The 21,769-nt window shown below is 31.7% G+C and overlaps 2 protein-coding genes across 2 annotated transcripts in view; one reads left to right on the top strand and one right to left on the bottom strand.

Annotated features, from left to right (window-relative positions):
- Positions 1-10,481, top strand: part of LOC137925240 (trehalase-like) — a 63,098-nt gene extending 52,617 nt beyond the window's left edge. The window contains exon 15 of the mRNA XM_068768653.1: positions 9,815-10,481. Coding sequence (XP_068624754.1) covers positions 9,815-9,944 — 130 coding nt within the window. The 3' untranslated portion in view covers positions 9,945-10,481. The remainder of the gene's footprint in view (positions 1-9,814) is intronic.
- A 7,094-nt stretch (positions 10,482-17,575) lies between these two features.
- LOC137925138 (facilitated trehalose transporter Tret1-like) lies at positions 17,576-21,769 on the bottom strand. Its single transcript, XM_068768521.1, has 3 exons — positions 21,734-21,769; positions 19,302-19,440; positions 17,576-18,846 (listed from the first exon to the last, which is right to left on the bottom strand). Exons 1-3 carry the CDS (start codon positions 21,767-21,769, stop codon positions 17,576-17,578), a joined length of 1,446 nt encoding a protein of 481 aa, XP_068624622.1.

Genomic DNA, 21,769 nt, shown 5'->3' with positions numbered 1-21,769 from the left:
CTAAACTAATTAGCTACGGAATCCGCCCGAATTTGGAACGATAAAATCGTAAAGGCTGGAAACAGTGACCATCTTCATTCAAATATACGCAGATAATTATTTCTTTTTACAATTGTGATCGTTGGACAAGTTTCAATGTAAATTATGATACCAGATATGGAATCGTAAGCAATTTGTGTCTAGAATTAATTAACTATGCTGTCCGTTTTCACCTCAGATTTTTAGAACAAATTACTGTCTCGTTACTGTTTATACTTATAATGGCTTCTTCGGTTCGATTTTTAGTCACTAACGACTTATCTGATATAATAATTATTTTGTTTGCTCGTATAAACGCTATCCAATAGCACATTGTCTTCTTCATTACTTACGACTTTTTATATTTGTTTTGTGTGGTTAATAAATAATATTTAATTTGTTTTTACATTTACGTTATTCCGGCAATGATATTTAAAATTTATATGAAAAATATTATTTAATGTAATCGTTACCACTTTTGTCTTGGGCCATACCCAAAAATAAATGTACATGCATGTCACCTCGAGCGATTGTTATACGTATTTAAATGATAATAGGGCTTAAAATAGCACGTGATAAGTCCGTAGTGCAACCTTGTTCACTTGCTTTGTTCTGTGCTTTTATCTTTCCGTTCTCATACAGTTTTATACAAATACATTCTATTGTGATTCTGTTGAATGTTCACGCCATAGTAAATAGTCGTTTTATCGCTTGTTTGAATGTTACAAAACATTTTTAAAATATTACGTTAATTTAGACAAAGGGTTACGAAATAATTCATTAGTATTATCTTATAGTATTTTATATACTTTATAGAAGTCGCTTTTATGTTATAATTTAGGGTGAAACTTTTGTCGAGTTTTAGAATGGACCTTTTGTTTAGTTTTGTTAAATTGTTGGATGAAATTAATGTTAAAATTTAGAACCGAAAAGTTAAAGTTGCGATTGTAATGCGGTTGTCGTACATCCTAGACGGCAGCATTGCAAATTCGATACCGACAGACAGATGTATTTTCAAAAAAAAAATTTATTTTATTTAGTATTGTCTTTTAAATTGACCCACTAATAATTTAGTATCGTCTTAACACTTGATATGGAGGCAAAGAATTTTTACGTGCGTTGAAGTCTGTCGCTGGAGCGTGTTTTTTTTACAAACAAACAAAGTACTGTCGTTTTTGTACAGAGATTTGTAAATGTATATCCTTAAGATATATCGATGTTTTTCTTAAAGGTTTATCAACAACAATGTCATATGATACCATGAAATGTGACTTACGAATCGAACTAAAACCTACAATTTCATGTAAAATTTATTATCAACTAGCTGTCGTGACACGTCTTGTACTGTCAGAAGTTATTGGTTTGTCGCATTCCAATAGAAACACTACTTTATAATTTTCTTGTGATCGATTCATTTAATTTTTTTCAGTACCTTAGAGGTCCACGTAAATTTTTTCATTAGAACACAATAAACTACTTCGGACGTTGTTATTATTTGTAGGTGTAATTTCATTAAATCCTTTCTTTATAATTTTTTACGTTTCCAATATAGTCTAGTTATATTATATATTTATAATAGCTATAGTTTGGAAATATTTTTTTTTATTAACCGTTTATTGTTTTGTTGTTTAAAGGCCGTAGCGCTAGTACACCAAATGATACTATAAGAGGCTTTTTATTGCAAAACCTTGTGTTATTCTTGCCCTATCTGTAATCATTCATGAGATTCTATTTTTTGACTCGTACCTTTGCGATTTAAGTGTAGATTATGTGTTACCTCCTGCTCGTTCCGAAAACTAAGCGAAGGCTCTTTCAATTCCCCTTGCGGGAGTCTTTTAACTTTGCAAAAGGAATGTTATGTCTCTAAATTCATCCATAATGCTATATATATATATATATATATATATATATATATATATATATATATATATATATATATATATATAGCACAGAGAAATCATGTACTTACGTAACGTAATTTTTCCAGATTTACTTTTGAAATTTTGAGATGATATAACACGCAAACAAGAACTGGGCGTTGGCAAATAAAAGGCAAAAGGGTGTGATGATTTATTTAGCGATAATATGACAACACAGTTGATAACATATTGTAGTGACGTCAATGCTAATTCCGGCCTTTTATGGTCTTATCTGGTCTGGAACCTGCGAAAAACATTTTCAATAACTAGATGATAGATAAACAACGTTCAAGAACTATCAGAAGAATCGACACGACTACACTCTGTACATTATTTATTTATTAACACGTTTTTGTACATTAAAGACAATAAATTAAAAAAGAAACAATTCATATGGTACAAGAGGCGGTCTTATCGCTCGATACGATCTCTACCAGACAACCTTTATTAATTATGTATTATATGTATGTGTAATTTATGTATATATCACATTCACCAATTAAGTATATGTTTATTAGTAATGATATAATACGTAGAGTATTCATATATACATAATATACAGGTTGATTAGTAGGTATAAATATTTTAAAGATATGAATGTATAGAGCAACTTATTTGTCAGCAAGTTTTAAAACTTATAATCTGTATTAAGTGATAAAAACTATATTGGAATACGGCAGGCTAAAAACTTCTGGCAGTATAAAATCTTTAGGCACAGAAAGTAAATAATTATTAATATTATTATGTTCTCTAAATTCGAACTCTAAATACGCTTTTTCTTACTACTATTACGTCATTTATTATTTCTGAAACCATTGATTTTTAGACAGGATATACCATGTTTTAATTACCAGAAAATGCGTTATACAAACACAATTTGATTTTACATATATACGTCTTCTATTACTTGTTATCTCTGAATAACTCTTGGGTTATAAGGCTTTAAGTCCGCTATTGCATAAAGTGTGCAAAATAAATAAATAAATGACAATAGTTCTCTTTCATCATAGACACATCGATCCTGACTACGGATATTCATTCCGAGTATGCGTTATAAATAGGCTATTGTGTTCACTTTTTTCGTCACAAGATAAATAAATGCGATATTTTTTACAGCAAAGTATGAAAAACCGCTGCTTTTTAATTAATTATATTTTTAATTAATTATATATTTATATGTTAAATCAAAATTTATTTAATAGTGTTCCACCAATCAAAATAATATTATTAATTTTAAATTAAAACATATTGTTAATAATAGTAAACGTAATACCTAATAGATATTAAGACATATTTATAATCTGTGTAAGTTATAGTTTTTCAACGAAAGACGTTACTGTTTCATAGCAAATTCTTTTAGTTTTTTTTTTTATATTTGATTCAATGATCAAAAATGTTGTACACAATGTTTGAAACATATTTGGCGTATTTAAAAATTAATTTGAAAAACTATTAGTTATTATTTCTTATTGTAATTATTGGAACATAAAAGCTGAATTTTGTCTATAGTATAAAAAAATTCCAGGCTTTCAATGGAATTTTTTTACGTTTACCGTCCTTGTAAACCTTTTTGGTGTTGTGTAAATCGACGGAATGGTTTTATATTAATAACGAAATATGTAATTCAGTCGTAAGAAGAAAAAAGTATATTCGATTTTCAAATTATCTTCAGTTAATGACTTGTAATAGATGTATGACATGGTGACAAATATATAAATTTATATTTAGATACCATAGGAATTCAGATAATTCGAAAATAATACTTAATAATTTATTAAGGAGACCGGGAAGTAATGTCATTTCTGTCGATATATTTTACAGAAAAACCGATTGATTTTTACCGCTCCGGCATTGATTTTGTACACTAGACGCCAAAAGTTGTTGATAACGAAGGTGAATATATCGTTGATTACAAATAAAAACTTGTTAAAAATGTAGTCGTGTGATTTTAACTTAAGAACGCGACATTACTTTCCGGTCCCCCTAATACTTTTAAATGATGCCAAAAAAATGTATTTCTTTAAATCAAATATTAAAAATTTATTACTACTTCTATCAAACGACAAAGGTTTATATTAGAACTAACAAGAGTTTTTATCAGTTTCAACACATTAATTTTTTCATTACACGGTTTTGTGTACGTTTTTATTGACTTGAGATTTTGTGAAAAGCCGTTAAACTGGTCTTTTAATATAAATCTTCAAAAAAGTAGAAAAAAAAAAAACTTTACCTATCATGATAGTCTTTTATAATACATATAATGTATGTTTTATTTATTATTTTATAAAAATTAAAAAGTATATTAAAATTAGAATATGAATATAAAAGATATAATTACCCGATGAAGGTCAGTCCTAAATTTAGAACGATAGACTTTTCCTCTTAAATGTACCATTCACATGAGTACACTTCCGTACAAAGCGACTGTCCACAAAGCACTGAATCTAGAAGGCCTCTACGTACATACAGATTTGATTGCGTACGCGCTCTGTACGCGATAGTACCAATTATTTCACCTTTGCTAACATAAGGATGATACATTTTGTAGCTATATTTTTTTAAATCACCAAATATTGATGATAATTGGTTTAGGACTTATTTTTGGTTGTTACATCATGACGTCGGCATATACGGTATGTTCACTGAAATTTATCAATTATTATAAAGTGTACAGTGTTCCGCGATTTAATATGATTGATTAAAAATTTCACAATTAAAAATTAAAAACTAAATTAAAACAGTAGGTTTTTTTTTTTAAATTTCTGAATAATAATACGTTTTGACAAAGGATTAATATCAATTATATTGCAAGTAGTGGTAGCCCTGCGGTGAAATACTTGTGATCGTAGGTCGCGGGTTTGATTCCTGGGATACAATTTTATATATAATTCACACTTTGTGCATTAATTATATGAGATTGCCACTGCATACTAACAAGTTTCCAGAGGCGGCAGCATCCTATACGTACCATAATACCATATTGCGATCCTTGGTCATTAATTAGATGAGATTACCACTGCACATAAACAAATTTTTAGAGGTTGGCGTCCAGGGATTATGGTATTATATCACCCCATAGGTGCACTGGGCGTCTATAGATAGATTGATATATTTCTATTTCCCTTATCATCAGTCGTGTGAAAATAAATAATGTTTCACTTGTAGCAATATTCCGCGAAACAGTTTTGTTGAATGATCTATTAAAAAAGTGTAAATATTTAGGCTTTTGTAAATAAATATTTAGTTAACTAAAACGAACACGCTGTAAATTTCCAGAGTGATATAACAGTAGCACCAATATTGTGATTTTTTATATTTTTTTACCTTTCATTTTCGTACAATGACAAACAAAACAGTTATCTACGTATATGTACATAACGCAGACGTGTACACTCGTTTAGTTTACTGTTAATACATCTGCAAACAATTTTTTTTATTGTCAAATTAGATGTATGTTTATAGAGACTGCTTTGAATAAATACAGTTTTATTGATGTATATTGGGCATAAAAGAATTTTTATAGTTCAAACTGGTATTTTATATCTATAAAAAGGAAATGTTTTGGGTATTTGCATCTTATAGCAAGTAATTGATATAATTCTGATTCGTTTTTTTCCATATTCTGGCATATTCTTAACACGTCGAAATTTATATTTGTCTCGGTTCTACATACATTGAATATCACCAATGCAAAATCGATCATCGTGTCGATTTTATGGGTCTTTGGGACACAACCTCCGCCCCTAACAGTACACAACATTTATGTAATATATGTACGGAACACCATGAATTACTATAACTTTATATGTAAATAATTTTTTACGTTAAAATTTTACAGTATATCAATCTGTGGAAATTCATGTCCCTATTATTACAGCCTCAAAATAACTAGGTTATAAATACGAAAAAAAATATTTTTTATTGCTTATTAAAAGAGGTTTAATTACCTTTGTGATTGTGCGATGTGATTACAGTGTTATCTGCGAATAACGTGATACGTTGCACAAACAGTCTATTTACCTGTACAGCGCTTTATTGTCATCTTGTACAAGGCTGGATAGACTGCAACGATGGGCGCATAAACATCTTTTATGTACGCTATTACGAATAAATGTCATTGATAACTGTCATAATTACGCGATGCCCCCATTTGGAACACACAGATTGTATTTTATATCTCTTTTTTTATTAACGAATACTAACAATTGTAGATAATAAATATTATTTAATGGAATCAGGCGTTATTTTGCGGAAGTCCATCCTAAGTAAGAATATTAAGCCACTTCCACACAAAACGAATTACAGAACTACCACCGTTAAATCACTCAACACGTGTTTCATCCCTCCACGGGGCATCTTCAGGAGTTATGTTACACCGATTAGTGCCAAACACAGAGTCTCTGTGTTTTAATTCGCATTGTTTGCCGCATGCGCATTTATCAGCGGGCGGTGCACTTTATTGCACGACTACCACTGCATGTGCGGAAGTGGCTAAATATTGGTCCTTTTCTTACTCAATAAATATTATTGTACCACTTGGCAAAAGCAGTCACAATGTCTACCGGTTGTGATATTTGCACGAATTATTATTTAACAATATTTCAAATTAAAAATGAGAGCAGGACAGACAATAAAACATTAGGGGATAAACAGAATATAAAATGTAATATATTTTTTATTTTATATTATTATATACAAAAACTTGAGCAGTGATAGCCAAGCGGTAAGGACTACGACTTGCTATCGTAAATCGCTGGTTCGATCCCTGAAGTTTAATCAAATAGATTACATTCTGTGCATTAAATATATAGGTTTGCCACTGCTTACAAACAAGTTTCCAGAGGATACCACAGTGCTATCGCTAATCTACCTGCCTAGTGTGGCGATTATGATATATCCCCTCATAAATATCTTGAGGAATAGGCCTTGCAGTGGGCGTTCATGGGCTAAAATGTATTCTACATACAATAGTCATAGTGTGATAAAACAATATTTAAAATTAAATGCGTATATATGTGTCTATATATATATATATATTTATATATATTGTTATTATTATCAAACTATATATATATTTAATAGTCTGTATATTATTAAATTAAAATATATTTTAAATATCTATGTAAACATTTCCAAAAATAGTGATGCAATGTAATATTAATTCCTATGACACGGTACAATATCATCAATGAAACATTAGTTTTCTTAGTAAAGGCAGATTGATTGAAAGAGTTTTGGATTCCCGGAGGTGTGAGAATGTGTCATTTGCTGACGTCATTATTAGCGGTAATTTTAACAGAAAATTTCAAAGTTATTCTGTTCATAACATTGGCCACTATTTTACTTATTGATCATCTTCAAATAAACTTTTATATTTTACATTCATTCGTCTGTTTCTAGCCGTCGTGTTAATATGTATATGTATAATATGACTGGGGCAAAATAGATCTACCAAATTACAGTACCTGGCGATAAATATTGCACATCGATCATTGCAAAGAGACAATCGGCTAATATCGGATTCGTAGAGCGTTATCTCTGTCCCACACTACCTATGTGACGTTTTGTCAGTCGTGCGACAGAGATAATGCTGTCCGAAGCCGAAATTAGCCGATTGTCTCTTTCCAAAGATCGATGTGCAATATTTATCGCCGAGTATTGACTGTATGTTACATAAAAATATATATAAAAATACTATGTCCAAGGTCTTACGGGTTAAATTATGCGTAATGTTTAATAAGAGAGCGTCTTTTAACTTAAAGCTTTGTGTTCTAAGCGTGTCCTTATTTCAGAAGAGCTTAGAAATGAAAAAATAAACAAATTTTCTTTTGTTTTTTCCTTTTCTAAATAGTCATTGCTTACCATAATACGTCATTGTGCAGTGGTAGCCCGGCGATAGAGCACTGAAACTTGCGACTATAGGTCAAGGGTTCAGTTCTCGATGTCGAATTTTATTTGTAATTCACATATTATGCATTAAATGTGTAGTATTTCTACATCTTACACACAAGTTTCCAGAGGATAGACAGCAGCGTTCTCTGCACACCATAATACCGAAATGTGATCTCAATCGCCTTCCAAGTGTGGCGATTATAGTATATTCCGACATAGATATCTTTGAGGGAAGCCTATACCTATACCGAAACTAGAAATTAAAACAAATTTCGTGCGTTTGCAGGAGTTCCTAAGTTATTTCACAGAATAACCACTGAATCAAACGGCTCGACAAAGCTATAAATATAATGAAATAAATTTATTTTATAACCATAAAGCTGTTATTATGCGTTAATTAAGATGATAAATTTACATTGTTTTCTTTACCGCTCATGTTTGCTACATAAATTATTTATATAAATTATCTCTACTATTTTAATACTTCTATTGACCCTTTCTACTTATTTATCTATTTCGTTTATGTAAAGAAGCGAATGAAATATTTTTCATTTTTTTGCTGTCGTGTATGTTTGCCTAGTGAATATTGTTTTTAAGTCAGAACATCCATATTGCATCTTATTGGGGTGATTTTAAAACACGGCTTGTTGCTGTCTATTTCAAATTGTCAGTCAGCCTAAATATTCTTCTATAATTAAAAATCCTTAGTAATGTCTCCATTTATGGTACAGATCATGACATTAGCCGTATTTCATTAAGGCTGCATTTTATTTCCTTCTTTTAAAAACACCCACAAAATTAGACTGTTTAGTTTTATTCTTAATTTTTCTTATTTCTTAAGGTTTTAATATATCTTTCGAAGCATTTTGGTTTAGATTCAATAAAGTTTGGATATCGGGTACTATAATTCTTAAGTTACTTTTACTTTGCAAACTTTTGTATTGAAGCGAGTTACGTGGTTTTTTATTTTTTATTAATTTTATATATTTATATTACTATCCACGACGACAATACTATTAATTATGAACAGCCTTACTAATGCTGCTTGGAAAAACTGTAAAATAATCTGTTTTTTGATCTGGACGGGTCTAAATTCTTTCGTAATTTACGATGTCATGCCTCTCGCTCCTGTCTTCATCGCATAGAAACTTATTGTTGATTTATTTTCAGTTATTAAATTAGGTTTTACTACTTGATCATCATCTTATTTGTGTGGGCTTGTAGTATATTTGTTTTTAGGAACAGTAACGTCTTTTAGTACTGCATGTTTCAGTGTCCTCAAAAGTAACCGGTCAAGAAGACGTCACCGCAACATCCTTCCATTTATTTCCGGAATATTCCGGAAAATGTATAATTACTAATAATAATCTAGGAAGTAAACATTTAAGTGCTATTTATATTCATTTTCTGTGTTTTGTAAAATTCATTTTTTTATTTAATGTGCCTCGTAATATCTAAAGTTTTTAAGTTAATATATCTAATAAGTTTACAATAAGCTAAGCACGAGTTAAGCAACCATATATAGTCGTTATTATCACATCGTCACTCTACAAGACATAGGCCTCCCCAAAAAATATTTAATGGGGGAAATACCCTAATCGCCACGCTTGGTAGGTGGGTGTGCGATCACATTGGCAATCATATATAATTAATGCGCAAATTGTAAATACACTGACTTACGATCGCAAGTCTCAGTCCCCTGACACTGGGCTACGTGGCGATTGTGGTATATCTCCCATAAACATCTTTGGGGGAGGGAGTTTGCCTTGTAGTGGAAGTCAATGGGCTGAAGCGACGAATCAAGATGTAGCTATAAATGATACTAGATGGATAAATAATATGATTCGTATTAGCAAGTGATTTTTATAATTACGATCGCGATTATTGTTTAAAGAAAATTCAAAGTACTTTTATGGCTGTAGGGTTAAAATATTAAAGTAGAATGATAATAGATAAATATTAAATATGTATATTTTCAATTACAGACTCATGGTGTATTGGAAGAGGAAGGACTATATTGCACTGACTGGAGGTGAAGATCTCAAGCTGTTGTCGAGGAGACCGTACACGGAATTGAGAAGCATGAACGGGGCGTCGAATCCACGACAGCGGTGAATCTATCTACATACCCCTACTACTTTAATTCGATAGTAAATGTTCGAGAAATTCACTGTATTAGTAATATTATTAATGGTTACAATAATAAAGTAGTGAAACTGCTGAAAGTCGAATTGAATAACATTCGAGTTTTATCACTGTCGTATTAAAAGCAAATGGTAGGGTGTTTAATTGTCGATTTTATTGTTATTTATAATAATTTCTGACATGTACCACGTGGATAAAATTATACATAGCTCCAGATATTTCTGGTGCTGTGAATTTTAGGTATCTGTTGTGTATATAAATAGGTGTAAGAAATAATTATTTCAATTGTAATATCAAATTAAAAAAAAAATTATGGGCTTTACGAAGGGTTCACAAACTTTGGTGCAAATATTCTTCTGGGTGTTTTAATTATTTGTCATATCAACGGTTAAAGGGTTTATGTAAAAACTTAATATATAACCTGTGATTGTTTTCAAAACAAATGTGATACTTTCTCCCGAAAAAAAATTGACATTTAAATTAGGGCATTATTAAACGAGCGTTTATTAAAACTTTTGGTAATGAATCATTATTTTTGCGTATTACTCAAATATCATTGTATAGGTTTTTAAATGTCATCAGTATGCATATTTACTTATTGTTGAAAAGTAATTATGGAGACGGCTTGAATCAAACTAATATTAAAAAGGAAATGTTTTCAGAGTCTTTCTCCATGCGTCCAAGTTGCACATTCAACTTATTTGCCCCATTTTTTCCTGAAATTTCGTTAATAATGAAGTGCTTTATACAATAAGCTAACACTTCAAATTTAAGTAAATATGTATCTGAATAAACTGAATTGAATTTAGGTGGACTATCCCTTATCTGTTTGTAACAAAAAATAATTTTTGTAATATTTAAAAACGCTCGTTAGTGTAAGCCGTGTTTATCATATTTGCACCTAAGAAGCGTTGAGGTCCGTATCGTTGTAAAAAGCTCAAACCCTATATCTACGAAGCAATATTTGTATACTTCGGCTGTGTGGTATGGCGTACTGAGATCATATTTTTTTTTATATAATCTGTATACTATTTTTGATTTTTATTTTGACTTTTATGGATTTTTATTAAACTTGAATGATGGACGTAATTTGCTCAGTGAAATTTTCTCACAAGATGTAAATGTCAAGTGGTTTGAGAAAAATCCTATGAAAACATTGCTCTCAAATAGTCTTATTTGATATATAGGTACAAACTAATGTTTTTATTTGTTATAAAACTATTGTTCCTTTTAATATAATCGCTATAGGTTATTTGCCGAACAGAGTGCTCTTTCGACTGCTCAACTGAAAGGGACAGATGATTGTAATAGTCGCTAATAATTGTACAGAAATTGATTTAAATCGCGTTTAAATCTCCTTAATACTGGATTTTGTTATTTCACATGTTTAATAAATATCACTCCAAAAACATGAGTATTTAACAAAAATTTAGACATTTTACGACTAAGTAAATGCATGTGACCAATATGTGATGACTTAGGTCGTTAAAATGTAGTCTCAACGAACTATGCAGAGGTTTATCGGGTTTTTCCAGGAGATTCGTAAAAGAACAAAACTAATCGATATGTCTAAGTATAAGAATTGGTGAGTTGAAGTAGCAGTAAAGAACAGAATAGCGCTAGAGTCTTAACTTTATAGCATGGATACATCCACAAGCATATCGCAGAATGCTCAAATAAAGCAGAAAGACGACTTTATTAAGGTTACCCGAATAACTCTGTTCGGCGGACGGCTATATATACATTTTTATAAATTGAATGTTTTAATTTTTAATGTATTACACTCAAACCTGTTTTTATACTTTCTTTTTAGTGCGGCATAATATTCAAATTGGAACATTATTAACGGAGTTATCAATTTAAAAAAGTAGGTTTAATAGCCTTTACTTATGACAAACTTTTTTTTGCTACGAATACTTTTATGTTTTTTTTATGCTGCACATAGAGAGAAAACAGGTTTGATTGTACATAGCGGTGAATAAAGATCAACAAATTTTAAAAATGAAATACATTTTTAATCATCAATCAATCTGTGAGTAATATAGAAAAATCTAATTTTTGATGTTTTTAATTTACATAAAAACTTTTTAATATGATATACATGTAATGGTAGTTAATTTTTTTTTGTCCTGCGATTTTTTATTTTAGGTAATAACCGTGAGTATTATTAGCTTATAGTTGTTAAATTTAGTTATAAGTAGAAAAATTTTGTTTTATAAACTAGCGGTGTAAATATGTTTCGCTTGCATTTATTTTAAAATGTGATTTCAGTGACGCCATCTTGTTTTATCTGTGACATCATATTATCTATGCTCTAATGGCGGATTGACAGAAGCTAGGGGACGTCAAGTTTACATTTATATTCATCTATATATCTGTACTAATATATTCATGTTTTAATATCATTTTTTAAATTATACGTTTATTTTTATCTGACGTCGAACTATGTATTATATATTTGACCCAAAATAAATAATAATGCTTGTAATTTCCGCCCGCCATTTTGATTCGACTAGAATTATAATACAAACATTGTTTTAGGACCAGGAATTTGTAAATAGTTGAAATGATTTTAGTAAATGTATTAAAACAATTATATCTTGTTTCTTTGATACCTAAATGCTTACCCGAGAAAATAATTTTCGAATTATTTATATTATGTATAAAGAGCATAATATATTATGTATAAAGAGCAGTGGTAACCCGGCGGTAGAGGACTGAGACTTACGATCATAGGTCGCGGATTCGATTCCCGCGATAGAATCTTATGTAACTCGCTCTTTGTGCTTTAATTGTATGGGATTGCCATTGCTCGCTAATAAGTTTCCAAAGGATAGACAGCAGCGCCCTCTATGTACCATAATACCACACTGCGATCACCAACACGCCTGCCAAGCATGTCGATTATCGTATGGGATATGCATATAGATATATTTTGCTATGGGCTGAAACGACGACGAAAATATTAGGATTTAAACTATTTTATTGTCTATTCAACTGTCGTGGGAAGATGTAAACTGCTTCCAACTGGTCCTATCAGAAATCTTTGGGAAGTCTATGTCCAGCTGTGGACGTTGTACGACTGAAACTTTGATGATGACGGATTGAAGATTAGTTTAATACATACTTATAATGAACTTTAAACTATATGTTTTTTTCTATTTTGCTTCAACGATCAAAAAATGGGTTAAGATATATAGCGTTATTATCATTGTAAGTTTCATCACAAAGGGGGTTTTCTAGATACCCAATGAAGTGGTAGTCATATGGCCCAAGATGGCTATATCAAGTGTAATAAGTCTCAATCAATATCCAAAAATTGTGAAAATTGTGTGCCACCTAGGATTGTCTTGCGTGAAAATTACACTTATACTATGAAATTGTGCTCGCTTTTTGATAGCTGTATTCAATATACCTAGTTGCTTAGCAAATTTTTGCTTTATTTGCACTTAAGATTGGGGTCATACGAGTAGTGTAAAAAAATCTAAACAAAGAATTTGTAGAGGGAGGAAAAGAGGGCAATTAATGCACAGGGTCATTAGTTACAGATAAAAATGGTTTAAAGGGTTGAATGTATAAATCATTTTAATATCAATTAATCCAAGGAGTGTCTTCTCCAAGAATCAATGGTTTCAGAAATAAATAACCTAAACCTTTTCAGGCACAGAATTTTAGAAAATTAAATTACCCGTTGCACATAAATTTCGTAATATAAAATTGGGGTATTTGTCATTAATAACGATATAAAAACATTAAAAAATATAAATAACTCAATTCTGGTATTAGTTACAAGGTGGGAGTCATATAGTTCCATCATGCGAATTGAGGTGAATGGTACATGAACATGTTCACGAATGATATTTATAAAAGCTGTTAATATTTTGGTGGTTGAAATATTGATATTAAACGAACTTCAAAAATGTAAGTTTGTGCAAAAAAATGTAAGAGATATAATTAATTTGACAAAAGTGACAATGTTGCTGTTGTTATACTTTTATCAATACATATAATACTTAAATATGGGTGCGTTCTAATTATCTAACAGAAGCACGTATTTTTTACCATAGCGGTACTTTGTATATAGTGCATTTAGTGTTACCAACTACTTTAAATAAAAGAGATCAGGAAAAAATGTATGAGCGCGCAGATGTTCCAATATTTCATGGTGGGTCAAAATGTCTCACCATGCATCTAATCATGGGACATTTTTAGCACCACCGTGTCCCAAAGATTTAAGTAATGGTAATATAGTAAGGAAAAACGTTTAAAAAGTTACATTACAGGATTACTACATAGTAAAATTAATTATTGTTTATTATCTGACCCTGCAGAGTTTGTAATGCCAGAAGTTAATGGCCTGCGTTTTGATAAGAGTTTTAAGAATGATTACTTTATACAGAGATCATTGTAAAAGATCGATTTTCATTTGAAAACAATAATGTAACATTTTTCAGTGTGATCACTTTATGATTGAACTCAAAATTTAAGATTCACGCAGAAAATGTGGTGTGACTTTAGGTGTAGAACCAAAGGTACTCAGGTTCCAACCGGTGTCTATATGATTACATGTTCAAAACGTCTGAACGAACTTAATAGATTTTACCATTGCAATATTTTATTTAACTTCACTTCATGCTCTGTTGTTTTTGAGGACTACTTCTCGAAAGAAATCTATATCAATACAATGTTTTTCAGTTAGATGCCACTTCGGGGAATTCCCTCGATATTCTGAGGTAGTATAACAATTTCCAACGAAACGTTTGTAAGCTTTTCGAGATTGTTTCGGATTTTATAACCTGTGATTGCTATTGTAGGAACGATTTCCGCAAAATGTCATGCCTTTAGGGTTGCTGTTCAATTTGAATGGAGACGGTACTAAGAGATCTTTGAAAAGTTTTTTGAATTTAAAAAATGATCACAAATCATAGATTTATACTAATCAGAGATCATTTAAAACGGTTACATTTGAGACGGTTAAAATCAAATTAGCATATATGTTTAAACGTAAGTATTAATACAACTTAAATACCATAAGTAAATTTCAAACTAAATTTTTATATATATATATATATATATATATATTTACACATATATAAGATAAGCATTCCTTTGATTATTATAGGCGCTCACTTTGTGTTATAAAAAAACCGCAATTATAGATAGTATGGAAAAGATTGATAAAACCGTTAAAAAATTGTTAAAAAACATATCTTATAATACATCTAAATAATTATTCCAGAATAGTGGAATAGATGATGCTTGTATCTCGTATTTTTTTGTATAAAATATAACATAGCTTCATTTGCACGTTGTCACAATTTAATTTCTTTCCAAAAATGTAATCAAAATTTGTAACAGTTAAATACAAAAGTTAAACTAATTCAAGCATAAAACGTATGAACAATTCCGTTTTAACTATAAATTAATATTAATATCGACTAACTTTTGCCGGAGCTTCGAAACTATTTGCAAAATTTCGCGTGTAAGAAGTTTTAAGCGAGTGAAATGTGTATGGGCGTTTGAGCCAGTTTAATTGCCTTTTTTACATTCACCTCACGTACTATGGACAATAATTGCTGAAATAACTTTAAAACTCATATTAATTACATTTATAGGTATAATAAATCGGGTAAAATATGATGTAATTTATCCTCATCATTTCACCCGCAAAAGCTCCACTGCTGAACATGGACCTCCTCCATAGATTTTCAAGAGGACCAGTTGGAAACCGACCGCCTGCTTGTAGCGTCCCCTGGCGATCTTAACAGAGTCTGTGATCACCACTCCAGAATTTTCTCCCGCACCTATATTCACCGCCTACAAATTATTAATAAATTTATTACTTTGTTTTCATTCTCGCAGTACTTGTTTACCTTAGTTCTTTGTTCTTCAGGTATATTTGTTTTCCAGGGAATTGAAAGTTATGTTATTTCTACAAGTTTCAATTTTTATCTGAATGTAACGGTACCCAGGGAATGTTTTCATAACGGAATCCCTAGATTCTGTCAACCACAGGCCAAGAGAAAGTAAGTATTCACAAGTACTAGCTTTACAGACGACTGTGGTCATCTGGTATTTGGTTACGCCATCAACCTTATTTCGAACGTGGAGGATAATTAATTCCCCATTTGATCTCGTTGAGTAAAGAAAGCGGCAGTTCTGTTTCTTTTTAAAATAAAAAAATGTTTTCTTTGAGTAAAATTGTCCATCTCCAGTATGTACCGTACTTTCCTTGCAGGTGGTGTTAAAAATTTCCACCCTGGATAATTTGGTAAGAAAAATATATTTTTAAAATATGTATTACTATATATCAAAAATTATTATTGTTTAATGTGTCTCTGAAAACTGCACTACCAGAAGTTATTGGTTTTGCCGATTTTAACAGAAAAAAAATTGTAACATATTTCAGAATGATCACTTTATTCATAGTGAATATGAACATAATGAAATAAGTGTAAAACCTTTAAAACTCTTTGCCGACTAATAGTCTATCGTTCTAAATATATTTTTGGACAATTATGTTCAGCTATTTTAGAAGGTATAGGAAATTTCAAAAGATTGGAGAAATCAAAATAAAATGTCTTACCGATTTGTGAAGCAGCGGAGGGTTCTCGATAGTTCCCCATGACTTAGCTTTCACTCAACACGTTTAATATTTCTATTCCTTGTACCTAATGCATTTCAATTCGCCTTGATTTTAATTACGTTTCATTTTAGATGCGATTCTATATACGTTTTGGAAATTAGTGCCAAGTTTATAAATCTATTAACAAATATAACTATATGAATAGATTACCACTTATGTACTGATGTGATCAGTTCATAAGTGGTAATCTATTTGATATATGGTAATATATGGTAATTCTCATGTGATCAGGTTCCAGAGATATCATGACATCACGATATCTCTGGAACCACAAGGCTTAAAGATTTGAAAATTCGCAGAAATATTAATTTCTCTAAGTAGAGATCAGCTTAAAATGGATTAAATGAAATTACACTTGCAACTAGGGTTTACGTAAAAGAATACACATATTTTAAAACTGTGATTTTATCATTTTAAAAATTATCAAGAGTGGACTTTATAATGTTACATGAAAGACACATTATATACTATATGCCAGGCACGTGAAGTGTGTGGGAATAGATAGTAAATAATAAAATCAATTTATTGCCTTATTATAATACAATACAGATTATTATATTTAGGCTATTCTACGATCTCAGCTTATGTGATTTTGTATCGTTCCTGCCGGTTGGCTTCAGCTTCTTTTAGCTTCCTTAGCTATTATGTGGAAAGTTTATTACGTCGGCCTGCCGTCATAATAAACTTTCGATTCGAACTCCATCTTGTTTGTTTGTAAATATCTAACTATACAATGCGGACTACCTTTTGAATAGTCATATAGGCTCGAAATTTTCCTGTGGGTGTGGCTCATTTTTTCTGCTACAAGCTATATTTTATGCGAGGTGTTTTTGTACTTCATTTTATAAATCTTTAAACTGAAATAAAAAATTAATTCAATTAATAATAAGGAAACAAACATTTAATCTTACATATTAAAATAAAGGTATTTTAGTGCCAATGTCAACTTTACCTTCTAAGTCTTAGTCTTTGGATTTTCCAGAAGAATTAATTCAACATCAACATCAGTTCTTTCAACTCCTTTTATTTCGTCTTCAATCTCTTGCAATGTTTTATCTTTTGTCTCAGGCAATATAAAATACAATACTGTTAAACAAAAGGTTACGCACAATCCAAATATTGAATAGGTTCCACCTATACCGGTCTTTCTTATCATCGTTGGTGTAATTTTCATTGTGATACCATAGATTAGTGTAAAAGTAATACCAGTAGTAAACGATCCCATACCTCTGTGTTCTAATGGAAATATTTCCGTTGTGATTGTAAAAGCAGCCGGTATAAGTCCAACAGTAGATACAAAACTATGAAGCAATATAACTAAAGGTGTAACCCACTTTACTTTAGTACTTAATGAGTTATTAACTAATTCAGATAAGCCGACAACAAACATTAACAATACTGATGCAATCCCAAATGTAAATAATATTGTCCTTCTATTAAACGTCTTTATTACGAAAGTAGAAATAAGCAAAGCTATCATAATTAGACCATCAGCCATCATCGCGCAATACATAGCTATGTACTTGTCTCCAATCAACTGCACCATGATTTGAGTCACGTAACCCAATAGAAAATATCTACCAGAAGTATCCACAGCTATTGTAGCAAGTGATGCAATGAGGAAAGGTATAATAAAATCTCTTTTCAATAGTTTCTTTAATAATTTAGTTAGCTTAAATGTTTTCTCATTTTCCTGTTTTCGACTTATTCTTTCCTTCTGTGCTGATATCAATTGTTTTAATTCTCTTTCGCTGCTAGAAGAATCTCCATGAAACCAGATAAAGGATTTCTCGCAGTCAACATAACGTCCTTTCATTGCGTAGAATGCTGGACTTTCTGGACAAATAATTACAATGATTAATGCACTGAAGCAAGCGAGCCATGATATAGCCGCTATCTGTCTCCAGTCCCAAATGAGAGCCAGAGAGTGGCATAATAGAGAGCCGGTGGTCATGGCGATTTTTTTGATCGTCATAAACACACCACGTTTATCTCGATGTGTGATTTCATTTATTGTTACTGCAGCTACGAAGACTCCACCAGTGGCGAGTCCTTGAATGACTTTGGCTATGATCAACATAGTGATGCTTTTACTATAGTACACCATAATCCAACCGATGATTACAGTTAAATTAAACAACATGTTGACTGGCTTTCTACCAATAACTTGGAATAGAGGACAGAAAATGAAGAAACCTAGTAGACCTGCGAAACCAGTAGCTGAGGCTAAAACAAAGACATAAAATAGTTTTACTAATAATAAAAAAGTAATTATGCATGGGGTTTCTAAAAAGGAATAAAGTAACATAGTAAAACCAATGTTTGATGTACACAATGATTCTGTTAAATGTTAAAAATTTCAATAAATCATATTATATTTCATAATCTTTTTACGACTTTGCTAAGGCTGCTTGCAGGCCGCTTTCAACCTTTTTGTTTTATTTCTATGTCTACGGTTGAAATGATGAAAATGTTGATGATGGTCTGATGATTTTCATAGGCAGTATTTAGTCGAGATAAATTTTAGGCAATTTTTTTTTTATAATGCAACTGTAAATGTGTAAAAAATATTAAATGACTGCAAGCGCACGCTTATAAATGGAAGAGGATTTGTGACAACGATATCATACCCAAAAATTAATATGAATATCAAAGTGAACAATTAAGGCTTAATATGTTACCTATCCATGAAGCCTGCTCCACCGTTGCTTTCATTTCAGTAGCATTCGGAGACAGGATCGCAGCATTGAGAACGCTGGGGTAAGCAAGGATAATGCCCGTGCTAATCGAATGACAACAACCTCCGGCCAGAACAAGAACCTGTACATTTTAATTATTGTACCCCAAACTCATTATTTCCATATTTGCTACAATATAAGAAAAAAATTCCACTTGACCAAGATCCTTACGTACTTAAATCACGTTACCGAACCTTACAGTGATAAAAATCACATTGTCACTTTCAAGGTGTAAAACATAGCACGTCATTGTGCTCAAATCTTCTCCCACATCTTTGTTAGTTAGTACCTGATTTTCTCATGATCATTTTTATAGTACGTAGTAAGTTCGTAGCACCAGTATATATAAGAAATTTGCATGAAGAAGGACTCTACCTGTGTAGGTGTATAATGTAGAGGGTAAAGCGAGGACTACTCGGTGGTCAGAGGGAGGGGTCCTGTGGGTGTCTCCTGACCGCCTTCGCTTCTACGCGAAGCATCATGTGTGCGTGAGTTGTTGTAGTGCAGAGCGCTCGTTGGGGGCCCGGTATAGATTGTTTATCGAAGCGAACATATGCGGGGGGAATTTATCTAAATTCCATATTATGTGCGTTGAGGTGCGCTGAATTCTCTGCGATCACTAGAAACAGCTTCCATGAACTGGAAGCAGTGCGGAATGTGCCGGCACACAAAACAACCTCGTCAATGTCTATTTTAAAGAGATATTCGGCGTGAGCTTTAAGTTCCTCGGGGGCGATGGAGACCCGACTGGAGTCTTGAAGGCCTTGGGCTGTAGGGAAAGACCGGCCCAAGGTATGAATGGAGGCGGGGTGGGTTTGCCTTTCAGATAGAGAGGCTTGACGTATGCGGACGTTAACAAAGGCGCGCGCAATTTTATTTTGTATTATTTTTTTTTAAATATGCGTCGATGGAACTTTTAAAAGATATGCACATAACAAAACTATTCTTATGGTAGCTACAACGTAAATATGTATTATTTTTGATATTTTTAAATGTATTTTTTATATTCATTTTCTCTCTATTGTGTAATTTAGGTATGTTTTACGAAAATAATAAATTAATGAAAAATATTATAGATCATATTTATTTCATTTCTAATGATATAGTAGTACGTAACGTCTACTGTTATTATTACACTGTATAAGTCGGTTAACAAAAAAGAATAAATGGTAGTCTTTTCCGCAAAAGGCGATTTGTTTCAAAGAACCATTGAATAGACTTAAATAATAAGATAAATTACAGGAAGCGGTCATCAAATGATAGGAGGAGCTGTAAGCAGTAATATAAAGTAAAATATTATATTGACAAGTACATAAGCTTTGCTAGCCCTTTGATAAAAGATAAAGATATTGCCGACACAGGCGACTTGTTCCCCAAACAATCTGTCCAATGAATGATTTGTGTAAAACATTAGCTACATACTTAATTAAAAAAAATCCTAATTCTAGATTCTTCGACGTTCGTAAACATTGAGTGTGAATGTACTAAGGAAGTGGAAATCACATATATGTTACTGTTTATGGTACATGGACGAATACTAATCTAATAAACATTTCGTTTCGAAGAAAACACATATTTTTTTGTTTAAAGAAAAAAGAAGAAAAATAAAATCAAAAATATGAAATGTGGTCACAATGCTGGCCTTATGTGAAAGCTAACAGCCGCTCAACGAGCCATGGAGAGAGCTATGCTCGGGATTCCTCTACGAGATCAGGAATGAGGAGGTCAGTAGACAAACGAAAGTTGAAGTAGCAGTAGGCAAGTCCAATAGCGCGTAGAACAAATGGCCGTTGAGTTCTGGTAGTTATAAAAGGCAGATTCTAGACCGACAAACGCTACACTACGTAAAGTGATGGATGCTGACTAGTTCCTACCATTAGTCTTGGAAATCTAGGGAAAATCCCCATGATCAGCAATAAACGTCTTTTGCTTTTTAGAAGTGACTTAGAATTTTGTAATTCAAAATACTGATCAACGTGACATTTGTTCTGATTAACTTCTGTAATGAATTATGTATCTAATTATCTTAGTAATTTTAATAGCATGTTACTATGTTATATTTATCGAGTGTCATGGGTTCGATTCCTGGTATCTATATATCACATTTTTTACATTAATTATATGGTAGATGACCAGACGATGGACAGCAGCGTCCTCTGCGTACCATAACACAGCACTGCGATCGCCAGCTTGCCTGCCAAGCGTGGCGATTGTAGTATATCCCTCATAGATATTTTTGGGCCAAGCCTTTGACTTGAGGTGGGAATTTATGGGGTGAAACAACTGTTTGATATCAAATATAGGTACGGTGGTGGTATATAACTAGATCGCACCAATGGAGAAAAATCTACAATCAGATTAAGGATGATACTCACTTGTCGCCTAAACGAGGGATCTTTCGAACACCACAT

Source organism: Battus philenor, unplaced genomic scaffold, assembly GCF_028537555.1.
Source record: "Battus philenor isolate CCGP_79_NKW_IND1 unplaced genomic scaffold, ilBatPhil1.0.hap1 SCAF_26, whole genome shotgun sequence".
NCBI lineage: Eukaryota > Metazoa > Arthropoda > Insecta > Lepidoptera > Papilionidae > Battus > Battus philenor.
The sequence above is the reverse complement of the archived record's forward strand: the minus strand, read 5'-3'. Positions and strand labels throughout refer to the sequence as shown.